Here is a 24,948-nt window from a genome sequence, read left to right on the forward strand (position 1 = left end):
CCAAAAGGTCAAGATCCTTTTTAACAAGTTGTAGAACTTATACTGAACATGAGCAGCTGTTTCTGCTCTCACTTGTAAGGCGAGACCCATTTGTACTATACATTTAAAGCAGTTTCATATTGCTTCAAACAGCCAAGGCCTACCCCCCCCCAAATCCTGGGAACTGTAGTTTGTTAAGGGTGCCTTGTAAAGGTAAAGGGACCCCTGACCATTAGGTTCAGTCATGACTGACTCTGGGGTTGTGGTGCTCATCTCGCTTTATTGGCCGAGGGAGCCGGCTTACAGCTTCCGGGTCATGTGGCCAGCATGACTAAGCCGCTTCTGGTGACCCAGAGCAGCACACGGAAACACCGTTTACCTTCCCGCCGGAGTGGTACCTGTTTATCTACTTGCACTTTGGCGTGCTTTCGAACTGGTAGCTGGGCAGGAGCAGGGACCGAGCAACGGGAGCTCACCCTGTTGCGGGGATTCGAACCGCCGACCTTCTGATTGGCAAGTCCTAGGCTCTGTGGTTTAACCCACAGTGCCACCCGCGTCCCCTACCCACGTAGTTTGTTAAGGGTAGTTTGTTAACAAACTACCCGCATAGTTTGTTAAGGGTGCCATGAGTTTACCCTAATTCTCAGAATTCTCTGGGAAGAGGGATTGACTGTGAAACTACTCTGGCAATCGTAGCTTGTGGTGGGGCAAATAGGAGTCTCCTGACAACTCTCAACGCTGAGATACACATAATTCTCCATGGTTTTCTCCTATTACCCTCAAACTCAGGCAAATGGGAATTGCAATAGATTCCCTTCTTCTGTTGGAAGACTCACAGATCTTCTCTCTCATCAAGCAGAGACTGTTAGATCATGAAATCCAAAAGCTCTACCCCTCCCAGCCTTTTGTATGTTCATCTGCTTACTAAGGATCGCAGCCTCACCATAGAGTCACACCTAATTACTTTTACAATTTAGAAACTCAGTTGCAACACAAGAGCTTTTATGCTAGCTTGTCTAAATGCATTCCCCTCATCTTTATTGTTTGGAAGGTTTCAAAAAAGTCCGCTTCCAGAGCATATTCTGTTCCTGTAATAAGAAAACACCAGATACAGTCAAACCTTGGTTGTCAAACATAATCCGTTCCAGAAGACTGTTCAACGTCCGAAATGTTCGACAACCAAGATGCAGCTTCTGATTGGTTGCAGGAGCTTCCTGCACTCAAGCGGAAGCCACATCGGACGTTGACTTCTGAAAAACGTTCAAAAACCGGAGCATTTATTTCTGGGTTTTTGGCGTTCAGGAGCCAAAACGTATGATAACAAAGGTGTTCGGGAACCAAGGTTAGACTGTACAATATATCACATAATTTTGGATCACCCTCTTCTCGACACCCATCTCAGAGATCTCCAAGTGACTCCCTTAAATATCAAAATAATGATTTGCAGAGGGTCTGTAATCCGATATTTGTTGAGGGATAATACTCCTGAAACTACCAAGATTGTTTCGGGGTACTTAGCCGAGATCTTTAAAGCTAAATGTAAAGTTCCCTGGCTTATTCAGTAGTGGTTATCTAGTCTTTTGTATTTGGATGGCTTTGTATGATTTTACTGTTTTAACTTATGCCAATAAAGGCTGGTTGCAAGTTACAACTCTCAACACCCTTGGGTGGTGCAGAGTTAAAAAGGGCAATGGCTACTTCCCCAAAAGTCAACACCTCGAGGCAGTAAACAAGGAGGTGTGGGGTCCTTTCCGCCCACCAACTGCCATGCAAGCCAGACTTCCTCCCTCCAGGCTTGAGTTTGTGGTCAATTCTTTGCAAGCCTGCTAAGGGCAGCCAATGAGAACGGGCTGGAAAAAAGCTCTTCCTGGATTGTGTATTTTTCATCTGTGACTGCCCAGATGGGTGGAGGGGTCTTCAGAGGGAGTGGGGAGGACTGTGCTCCCTTCTTTGCTTTCAAACCTTTTTTCAGGTCAGTGTAAGGTTACCATAGGGACGCGGGTGGCGCTGTGGGTTAAACCACAGAGCCTAGGACTTGCCGATCAGAAGGTTGGCGGTTCGAATCCCCGCGACGGGGTGAGCTCCCATTGCTCGGTCCCTGCGCCTGCCAACCCAGCATTTCGAAAGCACATCAAAGTGCAAGTAGATAAATAGGTATCACTCCGGCGGGAAGGTAAACGGCGTTTCCGTGCGCTGCTCTGGTTCGCCAGAAGCGGCTTAGTCATGCTGGCCACATGACCCGGAAGCTGTACGCCGGCTCCCTCGGCCAATAAAGCGAGATGAGCGCCGCAACCCCAGAGTCGGTCACAACTGGACCTAATGGTCAGGGGTCCCCTTTACCTTTACCTTTAAGGTTACCATATTTTTTTCAATGAATCCGGGGACACTTTTCAACGTCAATGGATTTTGTACAGGGACTGATTTGTAAATCCGGGGACTGTCCCGGGAAACGGGGACATCTGGTAATCTTAGGTCAGCGGTGGGGCTCAGGTTCTGTCTGGCCTTTGAGACTTTCTTAGCTACACCACTCTCTGCAAATGTGTTTGCCTGGCTGGCCAGGCTTTGTGCCCTTGTGTTGTGATGATGCCTCTTGCTTACCTGGGTGAAGCAGAGAGAGAGGTGTGGGGTGTGTGCTGGAAACCTCTGACTTCTACCATCCAAAGGGAAGTCACACCCATTCTTCCGCCCCGTTTTTTCCTTGGCCCTGCCCACCATCAGCACACACCTCTGGGAGATTGCCAGGGAGGCCCTCTGGACTGTAAAAGGTTATCCACCACAGCCGGCATGGCCAATAAAAGGTAAAGGTAAAGGGACCCCTGACCATTAGGTCCAGTCGTGGCCGACTCTGGGGTTGTGGCGCTCATCTCGCTTTATTGGCCGAGGGAGCCGGCGTACAGCTTCCGGGTCATGTGGCCAGCATGACTAAGCCGCTTCTGGCGAACCAGAGCAGCACACAGAAACGCCATTTACCTTCCCTCCGGAGCAGTACCTATTTATCTACTTGCACTTTGACGTGCTTTCGAACTGCTAGGTTGGCAGGAGCAGGGACTGAAGAACGGGAACTCACCCCGTCGTGGGGATTCGAACTGCTGACCTTCTGATCGGCAAGCCCTAGGCTCTGTGGTTTAACCCACAGTGCCACCCGCGTCCCAGCATGGCCAATAGTCAGGGTTAATGTGCGGCCCATCAACACCCAGAGAGATGAAGATTCCCCATCCCATGACTAGCCTGTGATGGTCTTCCGTTTGGGCTTGAGTCCACCAGCCCTGATTGTCCTCTTCTCTCTCCTGTACCAGGTAGGTGAGAAGGTGATGGTGATGGCCAGGTCGGGGCTCTGGCAGGAAATTGTGACCGTGCAAGCCAACCAGACATTCCCCATGCCGGAAGGGATGAGTTTCGAGGAAGCAGCTGCCTTTTTGGTCAACTACATCACCGCCTATATGGTCCTCTTTGACTTCGGCAACCTGCGACCCAACCAGAGCGTCCTGGTCCACATGGCAGCAGGTAACCAAGGATTTCCCCCTCTGCAGTAGGAAGCTATAGATCAATGAAAGAGGAACTTTCAGAGTGGTCCTTGACTTCCTGCTTGTCTTCCTGTACTACGAATGTATTTATTACATTTGTATCCTCCCTTCTCCCCAAGATAGTGTGCAAAGTTCTCTTCATACCACTCACCTTTCCCCCTTTTGTCACAAGGCCTCTTGGTCAAAGCTGGGGTCATGGTTTGTTTCTCCCTAACAAGCCGGGATCACGACCCAGGCTTAGCTGCTGTAGACTTGTGAAATCCTGGCTTGTTACGGAGAAAGAAACCACAATTCCAGGTTCAGACATCGCACTGATCTGACTTCTTGACCTGGTAGCACCATAGAAGGAGTGAAAACAGGCTATGCACACCAGCCTTCTGCTCATGTATCTTGTTGACCTGTGAGCGCAGCCGTTGCGCAATAGAACGGGACCTCCTAGTCACTGCCAAAGTGTTTAATTGCTGTGGTTCTCAAAGTAGCTTAATTCGATAGCATAGATCAGAGGCCGCCAATCTTTGGGGGCCTGTGGGAATGCTTGCAAACTGGAGAAATGGTTGTGAGCACCACAACTGCAACCCACAACTTATTCTATTGGCTAAAATATGCTTCTTTTGATCCAAATTTCAGGGGTGGGGGCCCTGTGAGGACCCGGTTCCTGACATACATATTCCCTTGAGGCTTTTTTGATTTGATGTTACCGGAGAGAACATCTCTGATGGATCTTAACTTAGGCAGGTTTAGGCTCGGGAAGCGATGAACGCTGATGCACTTCTGTGAAACCAACTTTTCCTTGGCTCTTCATAAGCCAATCCGCATCGTCTTCTGTATGGGCCAGCAGAGCAGCTACTGTCTACTGAATTTGGCAGCGAGTGGAGAGGATATTTCCCGCGTTGGGATGGGGTTGAACGAGGACCTGGGGCCCCTTGGCTGCCAGTGGCACCACAATGCGCGGCTTCACTTGCCTCTGTTTCCTCCGTCCAGGCGGTGTGGGGACTGCAGCCGTCCAGCTCTGCAAAACTGTGGAGAACGTCACCGTTTTTGGTACAGCTTCTGCCTCCAAACATGAAATGCTCAAGGAGAATGGGGTCACCCACCCGATTGACTACCGGACAGCTGATTATGTGGCAGAAGTCCGGAAAATCTCCCCCAAAGGTCAGTAACAGAGCAGAGGCAGAGAGCTCTGGAACCAGGGTGCAGCAGGCAAAAGCTTTCCTCCATATAACTAGACCTTTGCCCCTTAACTATCTGTGGCCTTTTAGAAGTGTATGGGTTGTTCTTTAAAAAATTCTCTTCCTCCTGGTTTTAACGTACCTATGTGGGGTTTATTGTCTGCCTGCCTGCCTGTTGGATTGGTTGAACGTTGCTTTGGGGTTACCCTGGGCAAGATAAAGCAACCAACATATTAAATAAATAATAATAATAAAATAACAATCATTATCATTATCTCCATCTCTGGGTTTTTGCTTGCGACGTGGTTTTCAGCCGAATTGTGATAACCTGTTGCAAAACCCCACAACGTTTTTTTTATAATTATTCTGATTTGTAAAGCTGTTAATCGTAGTAATTTAAATTAAGCAATTAATTCTGCTGATAAAAACAAGAGGCCTGGAGAGAAAAGCACTCTTTCCTTTCATTAGGCTAGAGTGCTGTTTAAATTTGGCCAAGGGAACACATCACATTATAGCCTTTTTAATATTAAAAAAGATCAGGGCTTTCCCTTCTGCAGTTTTTGGAATGTTCCCCTAAGGGAAATGTGTTTACAACTGTCCAGAAACCGATATTTCAGACGTGGAACTGGACATTTGTTCCTGAATACTGGAAGGTCCTTATAAATCTTTTGTAACGGCAACTTTCTCTCTTTGTCTTGTTAGGTGTAGATGTCGTCTTAGACCCTCTGGGGGGTTCAGATACCACAAAAGGCTTTAATCTCCTTAAGCCAATGGGGAAACTAGTCACCTACGGTGAGTAAAGAAAACTTGTTGGGTAACTGAATTAAGGCTGCATCCAGCCCTGGAATCTTTTGAATCCCAAAGCGCAAAATTTGAATCTTCGAATAAGAAAATGCAGTGGCGTAGCGTGGGTTGTCAGCACCCGGGGCAAGGCAAGTAATTTGTGCCCCCTAACCCGTGGATTTGCGCCCCCTAACCCATGGATTTGCCCTAACCCCAGATGTTGCGCCCGGTGCGGCCGGCCCCCCCTGCACCCCCCACGCTACGCCACTGAGAAAATGCCTCTGCGCATGTGCAGAATGCTGCGCTTTAGATGTGGAGCTCAGCTCTGCACTGGAACCAGTTTGCAATGCCCAAGCCTCAGCCTCTGGAGCCTGAGAAATGGAAATGTACAAGGACTGGCTTCCTGGGGTCAGACCAAAAGCTCCCATCTTTCTATCTCCAAAAGATCCTTTGAAGCACATCCCCCTTTATCTGAGTCAACTGAGCACCCTGCAGCTGTAACAGATGCTTTGTGGCATGTGGGAGTCAAACGCCAAAGCTGCTGAATGCTTCTCTCCCCCTGCTTCCGGCAGTGAGCACACTGTAATTCTGTGCTCGCAGACAAAGCCTTTACACAGTCGAACTGGCAACGGAGATCAGAATCTTGCAACCCCGGGGTGGCCATCTAGAAGTTTCAGAGTTGAAACTTGCAGGCCTTTGGAGACGCCAACATGGTGTTCCAAAAAAGGTCACTGTCATTTCCAGTTCTGCAGTGTAAAGACCCTACTTACCAGGCTGCCGTTTATGGTTATGAATTCATTACAAAACCTAAATTTGTTTCAGCCTGATTTTGAACCTGGTTTTGACATAGATGGCCTACATTGGGAGAAGGAGGGTGGAGAATAATAATAATAATAATAATAATAATAATAATAATAATAATAATAATATGCTGCCCATCTGACTGGGCTGCTCCCAACAGAATATTAAAAACACAATACGACTTTGCGGAACAGGGCTGCCTTCAGATGTTTTCTAAAAGCCAAATACAGTTGTACCTTGGTTGTCGAACGCCCTTGTACTTGGACATTTTGGCTCCCGAACGCCGCAAACCCGGAAGTGATTGTTCCGGTTTGCGGACACTCTTTTTGGAACCCGATCAGCCAATCAGAAGCCGTGATTTGGTTTTTGAACGTTTTGGAAGTCGAAAAGACTTCTGGAATGGATTCCGTTCGACCTCCAGTTTACGACTGCAGTCATTTATTTCCTTGACATCTGACAGGAGGGCATTCCACAGGGAGGGTGCCACTACCGAGAAGGCCCTCTGCCCGGTTCCCAGTAACTTCACTTCTCGCAGTGAGGGAAATGCTACAAGGCCCTCACAGCTGGTACTGCCAAGTCTCTCAGTGGCTATGGGCATCATTGCCCGTGTTATCCTTCTGTGGTTCAGGGCCACCGAGTTCCAGTAGCTCTATCTTCCTGGATGGCCACTTCCAGGAAATGTTACTAGAAGCCTCCTGTTACCCTTCCTCCTGGCATTTGTGCCTTGTGGTTTATTCCTTGTGCTGCCTTTCAGTCACATGAAACCACCAAGTGAGATCACCTGGGGTTCTGGAGTGTCGGCAGGTACTGATGACTTACGGCCCCCTTCAAAACTCCAGCTCACCTCGCTCCATCTCTCCTTGACATCTAATTCTGGCGAGGCACAGGAAGCCTTGAATTGGCTATCAGTAACGAACTAGATAAGGGCGATAAACTGAAGCTCAGTTGCAAAAGAGGGGAGGTACTGGTATAGCTCAGGGCCCCATCGTTCTGGAGGGGGGAAGTGTAGGTCCTTGGCCTTTGAAGGCCTGTGGGGCTGGGGACCTGGGTGCTGCAGAAATCGTCTGCCTCCACTTTGGGCAGAGTAGCTAAATTGCACCTAGGAAGCCAAATCATGTGCAATACTGACGCTTTTCTTGAAATTAAGGCCATGTCCAAGCACTTGTTAAAATATTCCAAGGCCTTTACTAGCAGGCCATATACCGTATTTTTTGCTCTATAAGACTCACTTTTTCCCTCCTAAAAAGTAAGGGGAAATGTGTGTGCGTCTTATGGAGCGAATGCAGGCTGCGCAGCTATCCCAGAAGCCAGAAGAGCAAGAGGGATTACTGCTTTCGCTGCGCAGCAATCCCTCTTGTTGTTCTGGCTTCTGAGATTCAGAATATTTTTTTTCTTGTTTTCCTCCTCCAAAAACTAGGTGCGCCTTATGGTCTGGTGCGTCTTATAGAGCGAAAAATACGGTAGCTAAGGAAGAATACATGCAAAGGATTTACATTCACATGCTCTTCCAAGCACGGGTTTAGTTTTTCCTAGTTGAAGATTTCAGCCTCTGCCTAAGAGAATGATCCAGTGTGAGACAGCGGCTTTGAGCACATGCAGAACCCTTTGTCAGTTGCCCCTAAGTAACTCTTGTGTAATAGCACACAACAAAATTAACTCTCGAGACACCAGCAAATTAAGCAGAAATTCACTCAGAACAATTACAGTGGTAATTACTAAACGATGACCAACGAAGATAACTGCAAGCCACAATGCATAAAATACCACAATACATGCAGAATCATGTAAAAGGAACAAATTGAGAAACAAAGACGCACAATTTATAAAATTGTGTGTTGTTTTTAAAAAAATCCTCCCTTCCCAGCTGCTTTTCCTGTACTTAAAGTCATGGCCTGGGAGAGGCTAATTGCTCAGCTAGACTTGACTGAGGTTGCCTATGTAGGAGAATAGAGTTAACCTTCTAAGACATCCTGGCCGCTGTATGCTACTACAGTGGTACCTCGGGTTACAGACGCTTCAGGTTACAGACCCAGAAATAGTACCTCGGGTTAAGAACTTTGCTTCAGGATGAGAACAGAAATCGTGCTCCAGTGGCGCGGCGGCAGCAGGAGGCCCCATTAGCTAAAGTGGTGCTTCAGGTTAAGAACAGTTTCAGCTTAAGAACGGACCTCCAGAACAAATTAAGTTCTTAACCCGAGGTACCACTGTACTGCGGCCCATGTTTTGTTAGCCCAAAAATGTAAAACGAGCGAAGTCCCAACTAAAGAAGAATGGCAACTGAAGCTGACGGAATATGTGCAGCTTTCAGACTTAACACACAGAATAAGAGAACAAGAAGAACATACGTTTAGAGAAGATTGGAAAATGTTTATTGAATATATGGGGGGGAAATTGTGTACACTTGAAAATGTTGGCGGCATTAAGATAAATTCAACAGTGTAAATAAATTTTGATGGATATAATAATGGAATACTGAATGGAATAGTTTATGTAAAATATGCAGGGATTTAAGATTTGCAAAATGAACCATGGAAAGAGAAGAAGGGAAGTCATTATTTTAAGGCTGTTTAAATGAGTATTCTAAATTGTAAAACAGAAAAGTTAATACAAATTTACATATATATAAAACAAGACACCCTGGCTGCTGTGCAGCAGCACCCAGGCAGTTGCTAAACGATACGTCTTTCCGCTTGGCAGGTGTAGCCAACTTGGTAACAGGGCAGAGGAAGAACCTGATGGCCATGGCTAAGACCTGGTGGAACCAGTTCAGCATCAATGCCTTGCAGCTCCTGCATCTCAACAAGGCCGTCTGCGGCTACCACCTGGGCTACCTAGATGAGGAAGTGGAGCTCTTGACCAGTGTGGTGAACAAGCTGATTGCCCTCTACAACCAAGGCAAAATCAAGCCCAAGGTGGACTCCGTTTGGCCCTTTGATCAGGTGAGTGTGGGCGGCAGTGCAACGGGCCCTTTGCGTGCTTAATGCGATCGGTTTCTAGGTGTGATTCCAGGGCTTTGGCCGTTCACTGGAGACCCTCCATTTAGGAGCAGGAAATCAAAGGAAGGCCTATAGGACTTGGGGGGGGGGGAATCTGGCTTGTACACGTGCAAAGAGAGCCAAAGGCAGAAAGCCCAGCCAGCAGCCAAACGAAGCCTCAAGCGGTGGTTCCCACAACACAGCAACCCGGCAAAGGGGATGCAGCAAGGAAAACCACCGTCACCTCTCCGCTGGGAAGCGCTGAGCAAAGGCGAGTCCCCAGGCAATGTGGCCGATTTGATCGGCACAAAGCATGCAAGCTTCACCCCCCAGTCATTCTTAGACTCCTTATTGGGTGAGCAACGCAGCCAAGCAACCCAGTTGGAGCCTCCCTCCTCCCTGGCCGGCAGGGAGGGAGGGAGAGGAGCTGCTTCCTTTGAAACCTGGGAAATTTAAGGGACATCATCAATAAGGGACAGCAGCGGGAGATGGCGCTGGGATAAGGGAGTTTCCCGCCAAATACGGGACACTTGACAGCTATGCACAGGTGGTGGCCTGCGAGGCTTCACGGCGGTGACGGGAGATGGTGGCAGTAGCGGTGGCAGCCTGCAAGGCCTCGCGGCAGTGGCACAGACAGTGGCAGCCTGTGAGGCCTTGCGGCGGTGATACTGCGAGTGGCGGCAGTGGCGGCAGCGAACTGCGAGGCCTCGCGGTGGCGATGGGAAGTGGCAGCAGTAACGGCACTGGTCAGAGAGGCCCTGCAGTGGCAACAGGATTTGGCAGCAGAAGCGGCAGCGGCCTGCAAGCCCTCCCGGCGGTAGTGGGAGGCGGTGGCAGAAGCTGTGGCAGCCTGCCTCAGCGAGGCCTCAGCTTCTGCCGCTGTTCACCCACAACTTAACAGCCACTGCAAGGCCTCACAGGCCGCCACTACTGCCACTGCCGTGCCAAGGCCTTGCAGGCTGCCCCTGCCACCCACTGCCATGGCAGTGCATCGCAGGCCGCTGATTATTGTGTCCCTGCTGCCAGGCTGCCACCGCTTCTGCCTCCTAGCAGGCCTGCTGGCAGCCTGGCAGTCCCAGATGATTTGTATTCATTATGACTCATCACTGTACTTTGGATTCCCCTGAATACCACCAATTGGTAGCCAAGTCCAAAACCCAAAGTCCTGTTGGGATGCATTTTGCCTTGCCTGGTGATGAAACAGAGTGTGTCTCGATTGAGAATGTTGTCATTTAACCATTTTGGACCCCTAAGTACTAGTAGTCGTCAGGACATTGTCCTGTTCGCCTCTATATACCGTATTTTTCGCCCTATAGGACGCACGTTTCCCCCTCCAAAAATGAAGGGGAAATGTGTGTGCGTCCTATGGGGCGAATGCAGGCTTTCGCTGAATGCAGGCTTTCTCCAGGCTTTCGCTGAATGCAGGCTTTCTCCAGGCTTCGCGGACCTCTCCGCAAGCAGCGGGAGCGCTCCCGCTGCTTGCAGAGAGTTGCCAGCATGCCGAAGCCTGCGGGTGCTGAGATCAGCGCGTCCAGGCTTCGCGGACCTCTCCGCAAGCAGCGGGAGCCAGCGCTGGGCTCCCACGGCTTGCAGAGAGCTGCCTGTTTGGGGGCTGGGGTCAGGGGAAGCTCGGGCCTCCCCCGCCCCAGCCCCGCGCCTGGGGGTCAAATAATTTCCCCCCCTTTATTTCACCCCAAAAAACTAGGTGCGCCTTATGGGACGGTGCGTCCTATAGGGCGAAAAATACGGTGGTTCCTTCCTTATTTCAGATATCGTCAAATATCGATATATTGCGATGTCCTGCTGGTGATACGTTGCGATACCATAGCTGCCAACCTTCCCTTTTTTTGCGGGAAATTCCCTTATTCCAGCGTCGTTTCCCGCTCCTATCCCAGATTGTTAGATATCCCGTAGACTGTCCCCGGGGCAGGTGAGGCTGCTGATCCCTTATTTTCGAGGCTGCTGATCCCTTATTTTCAAATCTGAAGTTGACATCTATGTGCGATACTGATAACCAGTTATTGCTCAGCCCTACTGTGGTGAGCAGGGTGATTTCGAACAAAGCCTTTCACTGCATGACTTTGTGTTTAGTCATGAGGCGGGGTGCTGTGGGGAGCGAGTGAAGAAATAAGTTGAGTCATTAGATCACATGTGTATTTGCTGCTCATTGAGAGAGAGAAGGAACAAGGGACAAACCCAACCCCAGCAAATCTAGTGCTGGGCTTTAGTGAGTAAGTTCATTGTGTGGTTTTTATTTTCACAAAAGGTTCAATCCTTGCAGGACTGCAAGAGAACCCCTAGTTCAGATATAGGCAGCACTGAGCAGGATAGACCCAACAGTCTGATTCTCTGTGACAACTACTCTTCCCAGTCTTGGCGTTTGCCTCTTGCAGGGCTGAGCCTTTTAAAAGAGCCTCCCAGGCACTGAATCCTTGTTTAGAGATCTCCTGGCCTTGTTGCCTTACGTGTTCCAAGACCTGACACTGAAAACTGGCTTGGGAAATGAACGGGACACAGTGATGGAAACCAGAGCGCACGGAAATGCCGTTTACCTTCCCACCACAGCGGAACCTATTTATCTACTCACACTGTTGTGCTTTCGAACTGTTTTGGAGATTTGGCCCGGTTGCTTATGATTCCTGCTTGGGAATCTCTTATTGGGGGTGGGGGGAAGAAGGGAGGCAGGCGAACCAGAAAGGGGGCAAGGATGGGGGCGGTTTTCTCCTGAGATTACCTCCTTCTGTTGCCTCCTGGCTATGCATTCTAATGCACACAGTAACAAGTGGATTCCAGCCACTTTTAATTAAGCTGAAAACGTGTGGGGTGGAAAGGGGAAAAAACAAAACCCTCCTTTGCTGCATCTGAGCTGTAAAAAGCTCCTGTTCCTTGAAATTGGTTTCCAAAAAGGGTTAAGGAATTATGGAATCAAAAGAGTCTAGACAGTGGTGTCCAAACTTTTTTCAAAGAGGGCCAGATTTGATCATCATAAAACTTTTTATTGGCATCACATACAAACATCCGAAACAAGATTTGATGAAATGAAGGGCCTTGAGGGCTGACCAAAGTTGTTAACCTTGTTGAGCTTTTTTTGGGATTGAAGTTGTTGAGGTTTTTTTAGGATTTTACCCCAGGAAATAAACTGCCACAGGGGCCAGATTAAACTGACCGGTGGGCCACATTAGGCCCCCAAAACGGACTTTGGACATGCCTGGTCTAGGAGAGATTTGATTGCTGCTGAATGCAACATTCCTTTCTGCTGTTAGGGTGGTTCATTAGCAGTTGGTAAGGGCCGTGGGTGGCGCCATGTTCTAAACCACTGAGCAACTTGGACTTGCCGACGGGAAGGTTGGTGGTTCAAATCCCCACAATGGGGTGAGCTCCCATTGCTCTGTCCCAGCTCCTGCCAACCTAGCAGTTCGAAAGCACGCCAGTGCGAGTAGATAAATAGGTACCACTGCGGTGGGAAGGTAAACGGCATTTCCGTGCACTCTGGTTTCCGTCACGGTGTCCCGTTGCGCCAGAAGCGGTTTAGTCATGCTGGCCACATGACCCGGAAAGCTGTCTGTGGACAAACGCTGGCTCCTTCGGCCTGAAAGCGAGATGAGCGCCACAACCCCATAGTCGCCTTTGACTGGACTTAACCATCCAGGAGTCCTTTACCTTTTTATTAGCAGTAATTCTGCAATGGTAAAAAGGAAACGCTCACACATTGAATTGCAAACTGGCTGAGTTTGTTGGTAGTGGATGCTGCAAAAGCTACAGCTATCTGAATAGCATTCAAGGACTGCACAAATTCATGAAGCGTTCATCAATCCAAAGCTGAAAATCTTCTGTTTCTCAGAGGTTGGGGAGGGCCAGTCTCCCTTTGGGTGTTGTATCTGGCTGACCAACATTGCAGATGGATTTTTGACCCTGTTCCAAGGGGACCAGTTCCGAGAGATCCCACAGTTGTCTTTGCCGCCTAAGAGGATTGATGTGTGTGTATTGGGGGCGGGGGGAAGACTAGTGCCAGCTGAAAGACCCTTAAGGAAGAAAGTGAAGCCCCTCATCCTTTTCCCCCCGCAGGTGGTAGATGCCATGAAGCAGATGCAAGAGAAGAAGAACGTTGGGAAAGTTGTGCTGACTCCCGAAGCACCACCGAAGGACGAAAGCAAAGCAGCAGAGAACTAAAGTGAAAGGCGTGGGTGGATTGTCTGACCTCAGGTCCTCATGTTGTTGTATTTTGGGTTGTGTTATTTTTTTTATTTTTTTTAAACCTGTCCCCCTCCCCATGTCTGACCCTTTGATGGAAGTAGGAATGGGCATATAGATCTCTCACTGCTGTTCATGGAATAAGTGGTGTAAGGACCGAAAAGACACATGTATTGTCGTCGGTTGGTGGCCTCTGGAGGCGATGCAAGCTTCTGGGTTTCACAGAACGCTTTGCACCATCTCTAAAGCATTGGCCGGCCTCCTTTCAAAAGTAAATAAATAGAAAGTAATCACAGAGAGGAATTGCATTGATCCTGCATCTCTGCTCCTGTAGCATTAACTCTCCATTAAAGGAATAACAAGGCCCAATGTGAACTTGCAGGTGCCTGAGTCAAGTACACACCCACTGAAATTTCCTCTTGATTTCTGGGTCCTTCTTTTCCCTTTATTTGTAACCTACCCACAACTCCACAAAATCCATGCCAAATTCACCTCCTGAGCCCTCTTCTCTTCCCACCCAGTGCCTCCCCGGCCTCTGGTGACTAATAACTTTAGAGCACGTAAAACTCACATTATTATTACAGCAGCCATCGAAAGTCTCCATGGAAACAGAGCTTCAAACCTGCCGCTTCCGATGGGCAAATTTAATAAGCAGGACGCGTATCCAACTTTTTCAGCTCTGCTGTGACACGAAGAATGGAGGAGAGGCAGAGAATTGTGCCTCTGCGTTATCTTGATGCAGACATGCCCTTGATCCTGTCACCTCCTCCAGTACGCAAATGTCCATTTGCTACGCTGGCAACCTTAGCATATCTAAACCATTTTTTAAATTAAAAAAACCCTGCCTGGCAATTGCAATGGTTATGTGAAGGAGGCAACAGAAAGCACCTAGGTTTCTTTTGAGAGACACCTTGGGGTTTTTTTTCCACTTTAATCGGGTTGTGTAGACACATACACAACGGTGCCAAGCAGCTGACTAGTCTGCAAGCAGCTGACTTGTCGGCAATCTCAAAAACCGTGCTATCGCTTGCAGAATCAGCTGTCCTGGTCATGTAAATGGCACATGACTTGGTGGTTGGATGTTTGAATGGGGAAAACAATCTATACGCAATCTGGCTGGAGGGAGGGACACTGAAACCCTTCCCTGCTGCAACTCTTGGTCGTCGTTTTTCTTTGAGAGCAAGAGCACCTTCAGGTGCGTGGCACAGGCCGGTTGCCTTCCAGAACACAGCTAGCAGAATTACACGCTGGCTAAATGTTCCCTTTACGTTTGCATTTCCTGTCAGGCTGTGGGAGAACAGGCAGCGAAATTTAGCAGTTGCCTGCAACGAGCAGAGAGTTTCTGCTTCCGGTCCTGTCACTTTTGGTTAGTGGTCTGTGTGGAAAATGAGTCGCTGTGCTGCCTTAAGCTGTGTTGTGCCACTTCTGCGGGCTCTAATCTCTTCTTCGAGCCTTCTTTCCCCCCTCTCTTCCATTTCAGCAAACCTCTCGACCTTTTTAAGTCTTCGGGCCACAAAGCATCACTCTGTAGCTCGACACATGGAGTAGATACGGCCCTTAAAAATTGTGCCAGTTTTGAGTTTCCCCTCCAAGCACTGCTGTACCTGCCTTGGGGTCAGCTCTGGCCCACCTTCCAGGAAGCTGCCCTAGGTCCAAACAAAGGGATCCAACTCACTTCCCCAGTCCCCTTCCTTGATGTTCATACCTGGCGAAGGCAGCAAACCTCCGAGGGTAGCATTCTGCCTCTGCCTGGCGTAAAGAAACGATAAAGAGCACAGGGAATCGCAGCAGTAAAACCTGGGCATTTTTCCCTGGTTCCCTTTCCCCGGCCCCGTAGTGAGAGTGGAAGGCAACTGTGGGCTGTGTTTTGGCTCACGGCAAACCCACGGTGCCCCCATCATTCATTTCAGGACTATAGTCTCGCAGGCCCTTAGGTGCCAGGAATTGCCTGCAGGAATGTTTCCACCTTACCTTATGGTAAGAAGGGATAGAGAACCTGAGAAACCTTAAGAGCTCCCATCAGTCACAGCCAGTACGGCCAGTTGCCGGTGATAATGGTAGTCTCAGCAACATCCATAGGGATGAGAGTTCTTTACCCCTGCCCTTTAGGCCCTGTTGCGGGAGGCACGGAGACTTCACACCTTACAATAATAATAATTTATTATTTATACCCCACCCATCTGGCTGAGTTTCCCCAGCCACTCTGGGCGGCTCCCAGTCGAGTGTTAAAAACAATACAGCATTAAATATTAAAAACTTCCCTAAACAGGGCTGCCTTCAGATATCTTTTAAAAATAAGATAGCTGCTTATTTCCTTGACATCTGATGGGAGGGCGTTCCACAGGGCGGGTGCCACTACCGAGAAGGCCCTCTGCCTGCTTCCCTGCAACCTCACTTCTCGCAGCAAGGGAACCGCCAGAAGGCCCTCGGTGCTGGATCTCAGTGTCTGGGCTGAACGATGGGGGTGGAGATGCTCCTTCAGGTATACAGGACCGAGGCCGTTTAGGGCTTTGAAGGTCAGCACCAACACTTTGAATCTCACACCTTCAGCGTGTGAGAGTGCCCAAAAAGAGCCTTTCCCAGTCCATCCAGGCATTTGGCTGCTGAAGCAGTTGCTGATGCCGACGTTTTTCAAGACTTTCCCTTTAGCTACCCACACACGCAACAAACAGGTCCAGCAATTTCTGCAAGTGAGCTAGGCAAGGAGGTTTCTTACACCATCAGCACAGAAGGTAACTTGATCTTAACAACCGAAAGTCAGGAGGATTATTCTAACCAAAAGTTGCAAAGAGCCGATTCTGGGAACTATTTTCTTTTTCCTTGCTGTGCCTCTTTTATTTTTGCCCCAGTTTGTATTGTCATTCCCTCCAAGTAAAGTGCTGGAATATTATTTTTCTTAGGGGGTATGTGTCCCATCTTTTCAAGCAACTTGGATTTAAGGCCATTTAGCATGGGTCGAGCATCCTTCGTCCTACCATGCCACACATAGTGAAGGGTATTGCAAATGTCAGATTAATTCTTACAGGGCCCTAGGGTTGGGTGCGGCCAAAAGTGGAGCACATGATCTGCAGGCAGGTGGTCGCAAGTTCAGTCCTTGCTGGCTGTTGTTGAAAGATGTCGGGAAAGACTGATGGCACAAAAGACTCCCAGCTGTGAAATCCTGGCCACTGGCGCTCCATATTCTGACTTGGCACAAGCCAGCTTAACGTATGTTCATAAGGCAAGGTCAGCTGGCTAGCCACCGTCTCACAGATCAGTCAAATGCAACCCAGGCCAAGATGGGCTGTTAGTGGAGAGCGGCTATACTGAAGAACAAACATTGCCTGCCGACTTGCTGAGGCTGCGAACCTCCCAACATAGTCCTTTCTTCTCCTCTAAATCCAGGTCACTTGTGTGTTCACCCAGTAGTAAGCCCCTCTGAGTTCAGTGGGACTTACTCCAAGGTAAGTTTGCATAGGATTGCAACATTTGCCGGCGGGACTCCCAACTCTGCCGTGTGCTAAGTGAAAAAAAGATAACACATGGAGCTTCCATCTCCCACAGAGAGAGGGGAAATGGTGCAAAAATTCACTATTCCGTGTTTTAAAAAAAAATATATAGCCTCCTTTCTGTCTTGCCTTCCTCCTTGCTGCTGCCTGGTGCCTTATTCCGGATGGCATTCCAAAACTCTTGTAACCTCATCCTGTTTAATACTGCAAGGGACCAACCTTGCCTTGGTAAGAACTTCTATGCTGCATTGTTACTCCACCCCACCCTGTCGCCAGTGCCTTGTTCAGACATTGAGTAAGGTCTATCTAACCCCAGAAGCCTTTGCCAAAATCTGAGTTGTTTAGAAGATTTCTCCTCCCTCTCGCCGGGAACTTGTGTGAACACACAAATATTTATGGCTTGTATTTTACACAAGCAGCGACGAGGCTGGCACATTTTAGTGTGCCTCTGCCCAAGCGCATGAACCCGTGGTGCTCTCTGAGAATTTGAGCGGAGCTCTCCCGAGATCCCAAATGCTGGGAGCCATTGGACATTTTCAGAGATGTGCTGAGAAGGTCTTTCTGCTGTGCAATCTTACACACACCTCAAAAGTAAGACCTATTATGCTCAATTAGACTTTCTCCCAGGTAAAATACATGTAGGGTTGCAGCCTTAAATCTTCCAGAGCACCACTTCTGAATATTAATGTGCTCTAGGAAGCTACAAGGAGCATGAATTTTGCTCAGTAGCTTTTTTAAAAAAAGGTTATCCCACTGCTCTTGGGAAGAGAGAGGTGAAAAGGCATTTGTCCCATGTGCAAAAACACTTAGAAAAACCAGAAAACATTAACCCGTAGCAACAGCAAGTGATGATCCTATTCCCTTCCTGTTTGTGTGTTTTTTTGCAGCTCCCCCCACACCTGACAGTTCTGAAACACTCCTCCTGAACAGTAAAATATCTCCCCCTTTGTGCTAGACATTTAACACAGACTTGTCTTAGTGCTCAGTACCTAAAAGTTTTTTTAAACAAAATAAATACAGGAGACATCCAATCTTAAAGCACTATAACTTTGCTCTATGTTGCCTTGCTGATTAACACTGTAATCTTGAATTTTATAGTAACGCCCCCTTATTTTGTGACTTAATTGTGTGAGAGTATGAGTGTTGAGTGTGTGCTTAAGACAACTGTTTTTTGTTTGTTTTTTAACGGGCCACAGGGATTAAATAAAGGCCCTTGGCCCTCTAAAAAAAAATATATATAATTTGTTTAAAACTGCATGTACGTAACTTCAAGGACCAAAGTGGGGGTGGGGGGAAAGATAAGCTGTCACCTGAGTTTTCTTGACTCCAAAGGGCAAAACTCGTCACAATAAGAACACTCTTGTTTTCTGTATGGATTTTTGTTGCACTGTTTCAAGATAAGATGAAATGGCATTTTGAGCTAAAGCGAGGCAGGTGAAGGCTGCTGTTTAGGATATGGTGGGCTATAATGGAGGGCCAAAGTCTGAACAATTCAACTGCAAATGTGCCTTCTCACCCCCTCTCCCCTCCAGCTCAATGGACTTTAAGCACAACACCACACCCAAGCTATTACTGAAGGCAATGAGACTATCTCAGTTTCACTGCCTTCCTAAGCTACTGGCCCCCATGTGAGCTACAGTTCGACGCTACTGGCCCCCATGTGAGCTACAGTTCGACGCATTTTGGACAGCGCCCGTTCCCACCATGTAAGGAACCATTCACACAACATAGATGCGAGAGGCAAAGTTGCCTCAGAGTGATTTAAAAATAAAATAAAACCCTCATGTGCCAAAGCTAGCACCTGCGTTGGTGCCTGAGGCAAAACTCAACTGAGCACGGATTTTATCCAAAAAATCCTCACGATGGCGGGCCTCCTTGCAAAATATCAAAATCACAGTTGCCTAATCCACATTTTTACAACGTTCCTATTCATGGTGTCGTCTGTAACTCTTCTGGTGGCGGAGGGAGTTGGGGGTGGGTTAAAAGCACTCGGTTTTTCAACTCTGCGATAAAGAACATTGATCCTCAGGCAGATTGGCAGGACACACCAGACTTGGCGTAAACGTCCTTCAGAATTTGAAGAGTTGCATCTGTGCCGCTCTTCCCCCAAAAATGTTCTACAAGTTGTGGATTGGGTTGAGCTTGGCTTGTGAAAACGGTAACAAGGAACATTGCATGAGAGATGGTGGAAGGGAAAACGAGAGTCGAGGTGGTCGAGGGAGGGGAGGAAGATGCAAGGAAGGCCCTGCCTGTGTCAATACATTTTATTTGCATGTTTGTGTTTTTGTGTGGTGTCGTCTTGAGTGACAAGTGAGGAGCCTCCAGGCGTTACGGTCATCGGCAGGTATGCCTGATGCAGCTCAAATCACCTGTGGAGCCACCACTAATGTTGCCAGATACTCTTAAGGCCTGGGGCGCCTCTGCTGAGCGAAGGGCAGTTAGCAGCCAGGGCACATGGCCGCAGTCCCTATCACTGCAGGCTGTGGCACAATGTCCCATTCGTTCCTCTTTTGATGGTTCGTGATGAGCAGCTTGTGTGTTTTCTTATGGTTCAAGGCGCTTCTTCAAAAGTCTCGTATGGTGTTTCGAAAGAAGCTCGCTCTTTTCTGCTTGCGCACGTGTGTGTGTGTGTGTGTGTGTGTGTGCGTCGACCACGCAAATGTGCCAATGCTGTTTACACAGATTTCAGACATGAAATGCTAGTCTGCCTAATGTTACCATATGCCTTATGTGTTTTTTGGGTGTTCATTAAAAGCATAACGAAAAAGAAAGATAAGCGTTGTCCTGTGATCCTCTGCTCTTTCATTCATTCAAAAGCAGTTCGGTGTTTGCTGGCTCTGAGCTTTGCAGCCAAGGATGAGAATCCTTTGTTATTTGTGTTTTCTGGGAAGTTTCAGAACATTTCCAGATCCACAGCTGGCAGAGAGAGGTGCAAGAGTATGTGCACCGATATTCACATGGCTGTAACTTCCCACATCTGCCAACCGGGGAAAAAATAATAATATAATGGTACTTTACATGTGAAGAAAGACTTGGCACATTTTGGGTTCAGAATAAAAGACAATCCAAAGGAAGAGTTATAAAACTGTGGGCAGGCAGGAGAAAAATAAAACTTTTCTTTATTATAACTTCACAATTTCTAGGTGCTGTGTCCTTGCATTCAGAATATCAGGCTTCCTCAAATTCGGCCCTCCAGATGTTTTTGGCCTACAACTCCCATGATCCCTAGCTAGCAGGACCCAGTGGTCAGGGATGATGGGAACTGTAGTCTCAAAACATCTGGAGGGCCAAGGTTGAGGAAGCCTGGAATAGATTATGGAGTTCAACTTTCATCTTGCAACTTTCTAAGGCAGAAAACTTCGTTCATACGGACCACAACATGTCTGTGTTACATATATTGGTTTTTAGTTGTAATCTTATTGCTTTTATTCTTCGCATATTGTATTACAATTTGAATTCTATGGAATGCAATTGTAATGCGATAACACATAAAACCGGAAATGCAATCAAATTCATACAGCACCCAGCACAGTGTGTTATGATTGCTTTAACAGGCAGACCAGTTGTGGAAAAACATTTGAGAAGTGCTGTTCTAAGGTGTATATTTCGTCTATCGGTGCAACACAGGGTCCATTACAGTTACAGCTGCATTTAAAGATAAGCAAACCTTGCAATGTACAGCAGACTGGGCAACCTGGCCATCATGGAGAAGGAAGCAAGAATGGAGAATTAATACAGCTTTATTTGCAAGTTTCTTAAAACACTCAAGCTACAAGGCACAAGTGGAGACACAGGACAAGAGCTTTTATTTACAGTAGAATCGCAACTTGCCAGGTGTGTCAAACTGAATGCGCACCAGTAAGTGGCAGGTCTACTGTATGTGCTTTTTAACCCCTCCCTGCCTGAGGACAATTCTCCCTGCAAGGCTAGGAGCGAGATCACAATGCCGAGATCTGAAGGCCTGGGAGAGCCTCCCCACGTTCCTTTGTCCTCTTCTCCCAGTAATAGTGTAGCTTTAGGCCTGGCACCGAATCAGATGCACAAATAACTTACTGCTTTCAATGCTTGCAAAGGGACCTGAGCAAGGGGGCCTTCATCCCACTTCCCCGACCCCTTCCCTCTTGTATGAGAATTGCTCTTACGTAAACGCCTGCCTGGTAGGCTCTGATGCAGGAAAAGGGAAAAACCAGTGGGGAGTGGGAGCTCTCCTGTCTTCCCCAAGGGGAAGGAGGGATTCTGGCTCTTCCCACCCCCAGCCCGACCTTCCTGCAGATCAGAGAGCCTCTGCAAAGATTGGGAATGGCTGGGTAGCCCGGGAGGCAACCCTGTCACCCACAACCAGTTGCTGCCTTTGTGGATAGGACCAGATCCACCCACCCCAACAGAGCATGTGTTTGCAATTCTGACATTTCCGCATGGCGAGGGAGTCCGTCCAAGTGAGCACTTACATCAGCCTCTAGTCTTTAGAAGCTTGGAGGGCAGGGCCTGGAAACTTGTTGGGACATCTATGCCACTTAAATCCAGTTCTGAACTACTTGCCCTGCTCCTGAACCACGGCTGCTGAGCCCATATATTTCTTACTTCCAAGGAAGAGACTCTGCTTGCGTGTTTTGGGGCAGGAGCTGGGACAGGGAGCTCCCTCAGACTCTGTGGCATAACCTATTATTAATGTGATGGCATCTTATGACTGCAAGTGCAGCAGTCCTCCCATGTGAATCGTACTCCTTCAGAAGGCATGTGAACAGCCCTCATGTCAAAGAGCTTCTCTGTCACTGTCCGGTTCACGGGCAATCGAAGGCCCGGCTGGGGACGTCAGGACCGGGGGCAAGATGGCGGGGTGGGAGCAGGAACAGGAGTCAGGAAGCCAAGAGTCCGAGGGTCAGAAAGCAAGGAGTCACTAAGTCAAGGGTCCGAGGATCAAGAAGCAAGGAGTCACGAAGCCAAACGTAGCAAGGCAGGAAACGTGTTGCTGAGGTAAAGAGCCAAAGGGAAAGGTGACCTTATATCCCTTCCGGCTCTAGCCACCAGGTGCAGTGAGATACCAAGTGGCCTCACCTGTGCGGCCGTGCCTTGCCTCTCCAGAGCAAACTTAAGAAGGCCCCAGTCCTGCGAAGCCCTACTGGTCACAGGGCCCGGCTCCTGCATGCACTCCTGACATTCTCTTACAACAGAAGAACAACGAAACGGCAAGTCCTCGTGTCAAGATCCCTTTGCGTGGAAAGGCCTTCAGGTGCTCTGAATGTAGCAAGAAGCCCAGAAGACCAAAGGCAGAAGTGCTGGGAGACGTTAATGGTGGAAAGATCCTGATTAAGGATTGAGTGTGTCTTGTGGCAAATTCCTCAAGATTTTGGGCTTTGGAAGATCGGGAGCCTGCTGAGCTCCCAAGGTGCTTGGAGGAGGGTTTGCCTTCATTCGATGTTCAGCTCTTTCAGCTTCAGACTCAGTTGCTGGAGGTACTGGCTGTCTGGGTAGCCGTTTCTGCAAGCAAAGAAGCAAACCGGGTGTGCGCTGTGGGATAAAGCCATTCAGTGCAACCCTTTTCCCAGAACTGTGGCATATATATTCCAACGCCCCAACTGGGTTATCCTGTGAAGGATCTCATGGAAGACACTAAACAGGGGATGGAATGGTTTAACCACGGGGGCCCCATGCAAAGTGCAGCCTCCCCACAATTTTCTCAGCTGAAATTCCTAGAAAACGGGGAGAAGACAAGCGAACATTGCCCAGTGTCTCTCTACCATGAAACAAAGGGCTTAGCAGCTAGAGAAAAGTGGCTGAGCTCTGCAAAAAAACAGCAGGGGATCATGGTGCCGCAGTCTAAAGATTTACGATACCTGCCCCACGAGATGGAAAATTTGGAAACAGACAGCACTTAAAAACACTAAGAATTTGTGTGCTTGCTCTGTGCTAAGGAATAAAATGAAATTGTGCAAAAGAGGCCTGATCCCTTTTCCCTGGCCTGTAATGCATTCTGTAAATTAAGGAAATCTGCATAATTCATGCTAGGGGAAGGAAAAGACAGAACCCGAAGCTCCCCATCCCTCAACGGGGAAAAAATTGTTCTACAACCTCCCTGGCTTTGGGGATTTTAGCAGGAACTGCCTATATGCTGCCAAGTATATCTTTGCACCTGCCATAACGTCTAGAAGCCTTTTTCCACTACAAAGGCCGATCTTTGCATTCCTTTCACATCAATATTTGGCTCTCCTGTGCCTCCATCATTAGATGAGAGAGAAGAAGCAGAATGCTTCTTCTGAACAGCAGCTGCTGGAAACACCAGCCAGGGAGAGAGGTTCTTCCACTGGCCATCCTTGGTTTAAGGCTTTCTATGATCATCCTCTCCCCTCAACACCCTTCCTCCTCGGACGCACCCGCCTCTGACTCCTTTCCTGTCCTGGCAATCCCATTCTTCAAATTCCAGAGTTCCTTTGTCGTCCCTTTCCTGTCAACCTCACAAGGTCACCCCTGAGGCCTTATGGGAGGTTGCTGAACATCACTACCCTGGGCACCCATAGAACACCCACCGTATTTTTTGCTACATAAGACACACTTTTTTCTTCCTAAAAAGTAAGGGGAATTGTCTGTGTGTCTTATGGAGCGAATGCGTGGTCCCTGGAGCTGAATTGCCCAGGGGCAAAAAGCAGATCGTGCTTTGTTTTGAAAGAGGGAAGTGGGTGATGAAACAAAGCCACTGATGACAAGCGATCGGGGAGAGAGATAAAGGATGCTAGCAATAAAGGAGGCTGCCTGGGAGGGGGGAGGTAAAGACAGTGAACTTGCAAGGAGAGGAGACAGGAAGACTAAAGCATTGAGGAGAGAAATTAGAAGAAAAGGAGGAGCAAAAAACTGCTCCAGCTAAGGAAAAGACACTAAAGCAAACAAGAGGGAAGGGACTGTTGAAAGGAAGCAGTTGATCAGTAAGCGATTGGGGAGAGAGATAAAGGAGGCTAGCAATAAAGGAGGCTGTCTGGGAAGGGGGAGGTAAAAGCCCATGGATCCTCAGGATTTTTGCACTGGGTCACCCCAAATTCACCATCAGATCACATAGCATGTCCATGGCTACAGCCTGCACCAAAAAAATCACGCACCCACTGTTTCATGGGGCCGCAATGGCGCAAAAACATGGTTACAAAGCACGATTCACATGGATTCTCAAGATTTTTGCATTTGGCTACCCCAAACTCACAGTCAAATCATGTGTCTGTGGTCACAGCATGAACCACAAAAATCATACATCCACTGTTTCGTTCAGAATATTTTTTGTTTTGTTTTCCTCCTCTAAAAACTAGGTGTGTCTTATGGTCAGGCGCATCTTACGGAGCGAAAAATACGGTACCTGGCCTTGCCCCCCTCCATGGAGGTCTTGTGGGGGATGGGTCCCCAAGTCACCCTCTCCTCCAAACCGCAGGTTCTGATATGGAACGTCAGACCACGCTCAAATGCTTTGTGCAGGAGCACCATCAACCGCCGGCCCTCTGTGTTGTCTGGGAGAAAGGCCTCGAAGTGGCCCCCTCGGTACAGATGTCCTGGGAAAGGGTCTCCAGCCTTTGGGAAGAAGAGGGTTTTTTTAAAAAAAAAAATTACTTGAACAGAAAGACGACGTCACCTGCAAGTCTCTTGTCTCTGTCTCTTCTCTATGTGTGTAGTGGAAAGGAACTCCCCAAAAGCTGAGCTTAATCCCAGGGCATTCATATTAAGGGGCTGGAATGCCATTGCTCAGCCTTATCTCTGCAAATATTAGGTTTTCAAAGAAGAGATAATTTTGAACTGGTGCAGGATGGAGCATTTGTAAGAGTAGAAAGAGTACGGAGGGGAGGGTATGACAGACCAGTGTTTCACAACCCTTTTCCGACCGTGGCCCCCTTCCAACCTTGTTTCCTTCCTGTGCCCCTCCCATGGGCGTAGTCTAGAGGGGGCACTTGCCTCCCAAATAAGCAAAAACCAATACAAAACAATACAAAACTGAGCTTCTGTCCCCCCCCCAAAGCCTGCCCCCCTAACAAAAATCCTAAAAGGTGTGAAATGAACACAGGCTCAA

General features: G+C 48.3%; 3 protein-coding genes and 1 long non-coding RNA gene across 8 annotated transcripts in view; 2 read left to right on the forward strand and 2 right to left on the reverse strand.

Annotated features, from left to right (window-relative positions):
* VAT1 (vesicle amine transport 1) overlaps positions 1-19,686 on the forward strand; it is a 41,145-nt gene extending 21,459 nt beyond the window's left edge. Inside the window, exons 2-9 of one of the 4 annotated variants that reach the window (XM_083583355.1) lie at positions 3,276-3,483; positions 4,485-4,655; positions 5,375-5,464; positions 8,954-9,195; positions 13,297-15,014; positions 15,060-15,310; positions 15,357-15,531; positions 15,842-19,686. In XM_083583355.1, coding sequence (XP_083439481.1) covers positions 3,276-3,483; positions 4,485-4,655; positions 5,375-5,464; positions 8,954-9,195; positions 13,297-13,401 — 816 coding nt within the window. In that variant the 3' untranslated portion in view covers positions 13,402-15,014; positions 15,060-15,310; positions 15,357-15,531; positions 15,842-19,686. Of the gene's footprint in view, positions 1-3,275; positions 3,484-4,484; positions 4,656-5,374; positions 5,465-8,953; positions 9,196-13,296; positions 15,311-15,356 lie in introns of all 4 variants that reach the window. The other 3 variants (XM_083583353.1, XM_083583354.1, XM_083583352.1) reach the window with 3 other exon arrangements.
* LOC310747938 (tigger transposable element-derived protein 1-like) overlaps positions 1-24,948 on the forward strand; it is a 943,100-nt gene that overhangs the window by 463,284 nt on the left and 454,868 nt on the right. The gene's annotated exons all lie outside the window — the stretch shown is intronic.
* Positions 10,540-24,948, reverse strand: part of LOC310748248 — a 110,642-nt gene continuing 96,233 nt past the window's right edge. The window contains exon 2 of the long non-coding RNA XR_014541246.1: positions 10,540-10,633. This is a non-coding gene — a long non-coding RNA (uncharacterized lncRNA). The remainder of the gene's footprint in view (positions 10,634-24,948) is intronic.
* Positions 17,919-24,948, reverse strand: part of LOC310747709 (uncharacterized protein) — a 30,392-nt gene continuing 23,362 nt past the window's right edge. The window contains exons 5-6 of the mRNA XM_083582575.1: positions 24,247-24,455; positions 17,919-22,388 (exon numbers count right to left, since the gene is read on the reverse strand). Of these exons, the coding sequence (XP_083438701.1) occupies positions 22,319-22,388; positions 24,247-24,455 (279 nt within the window). The 3' untranslated portion in view covers positions 17,919-22,318. The remainder of the gene's footprint in view (positions 22,389-24,246; positions 24,456-24,948) is intronic.

Source organism: Podarcis filfolensis (genome assembly GCF_964270895.1).
Source record: "Podarcis filfolensis genome assembly, chromosome: 13".
Lineage (NCBI taxonomy): Eukaryota > Metazoa > Chordata > Lepidosauria > Squamata > Lacertidae > Podarcis > Podarcis filfolensis.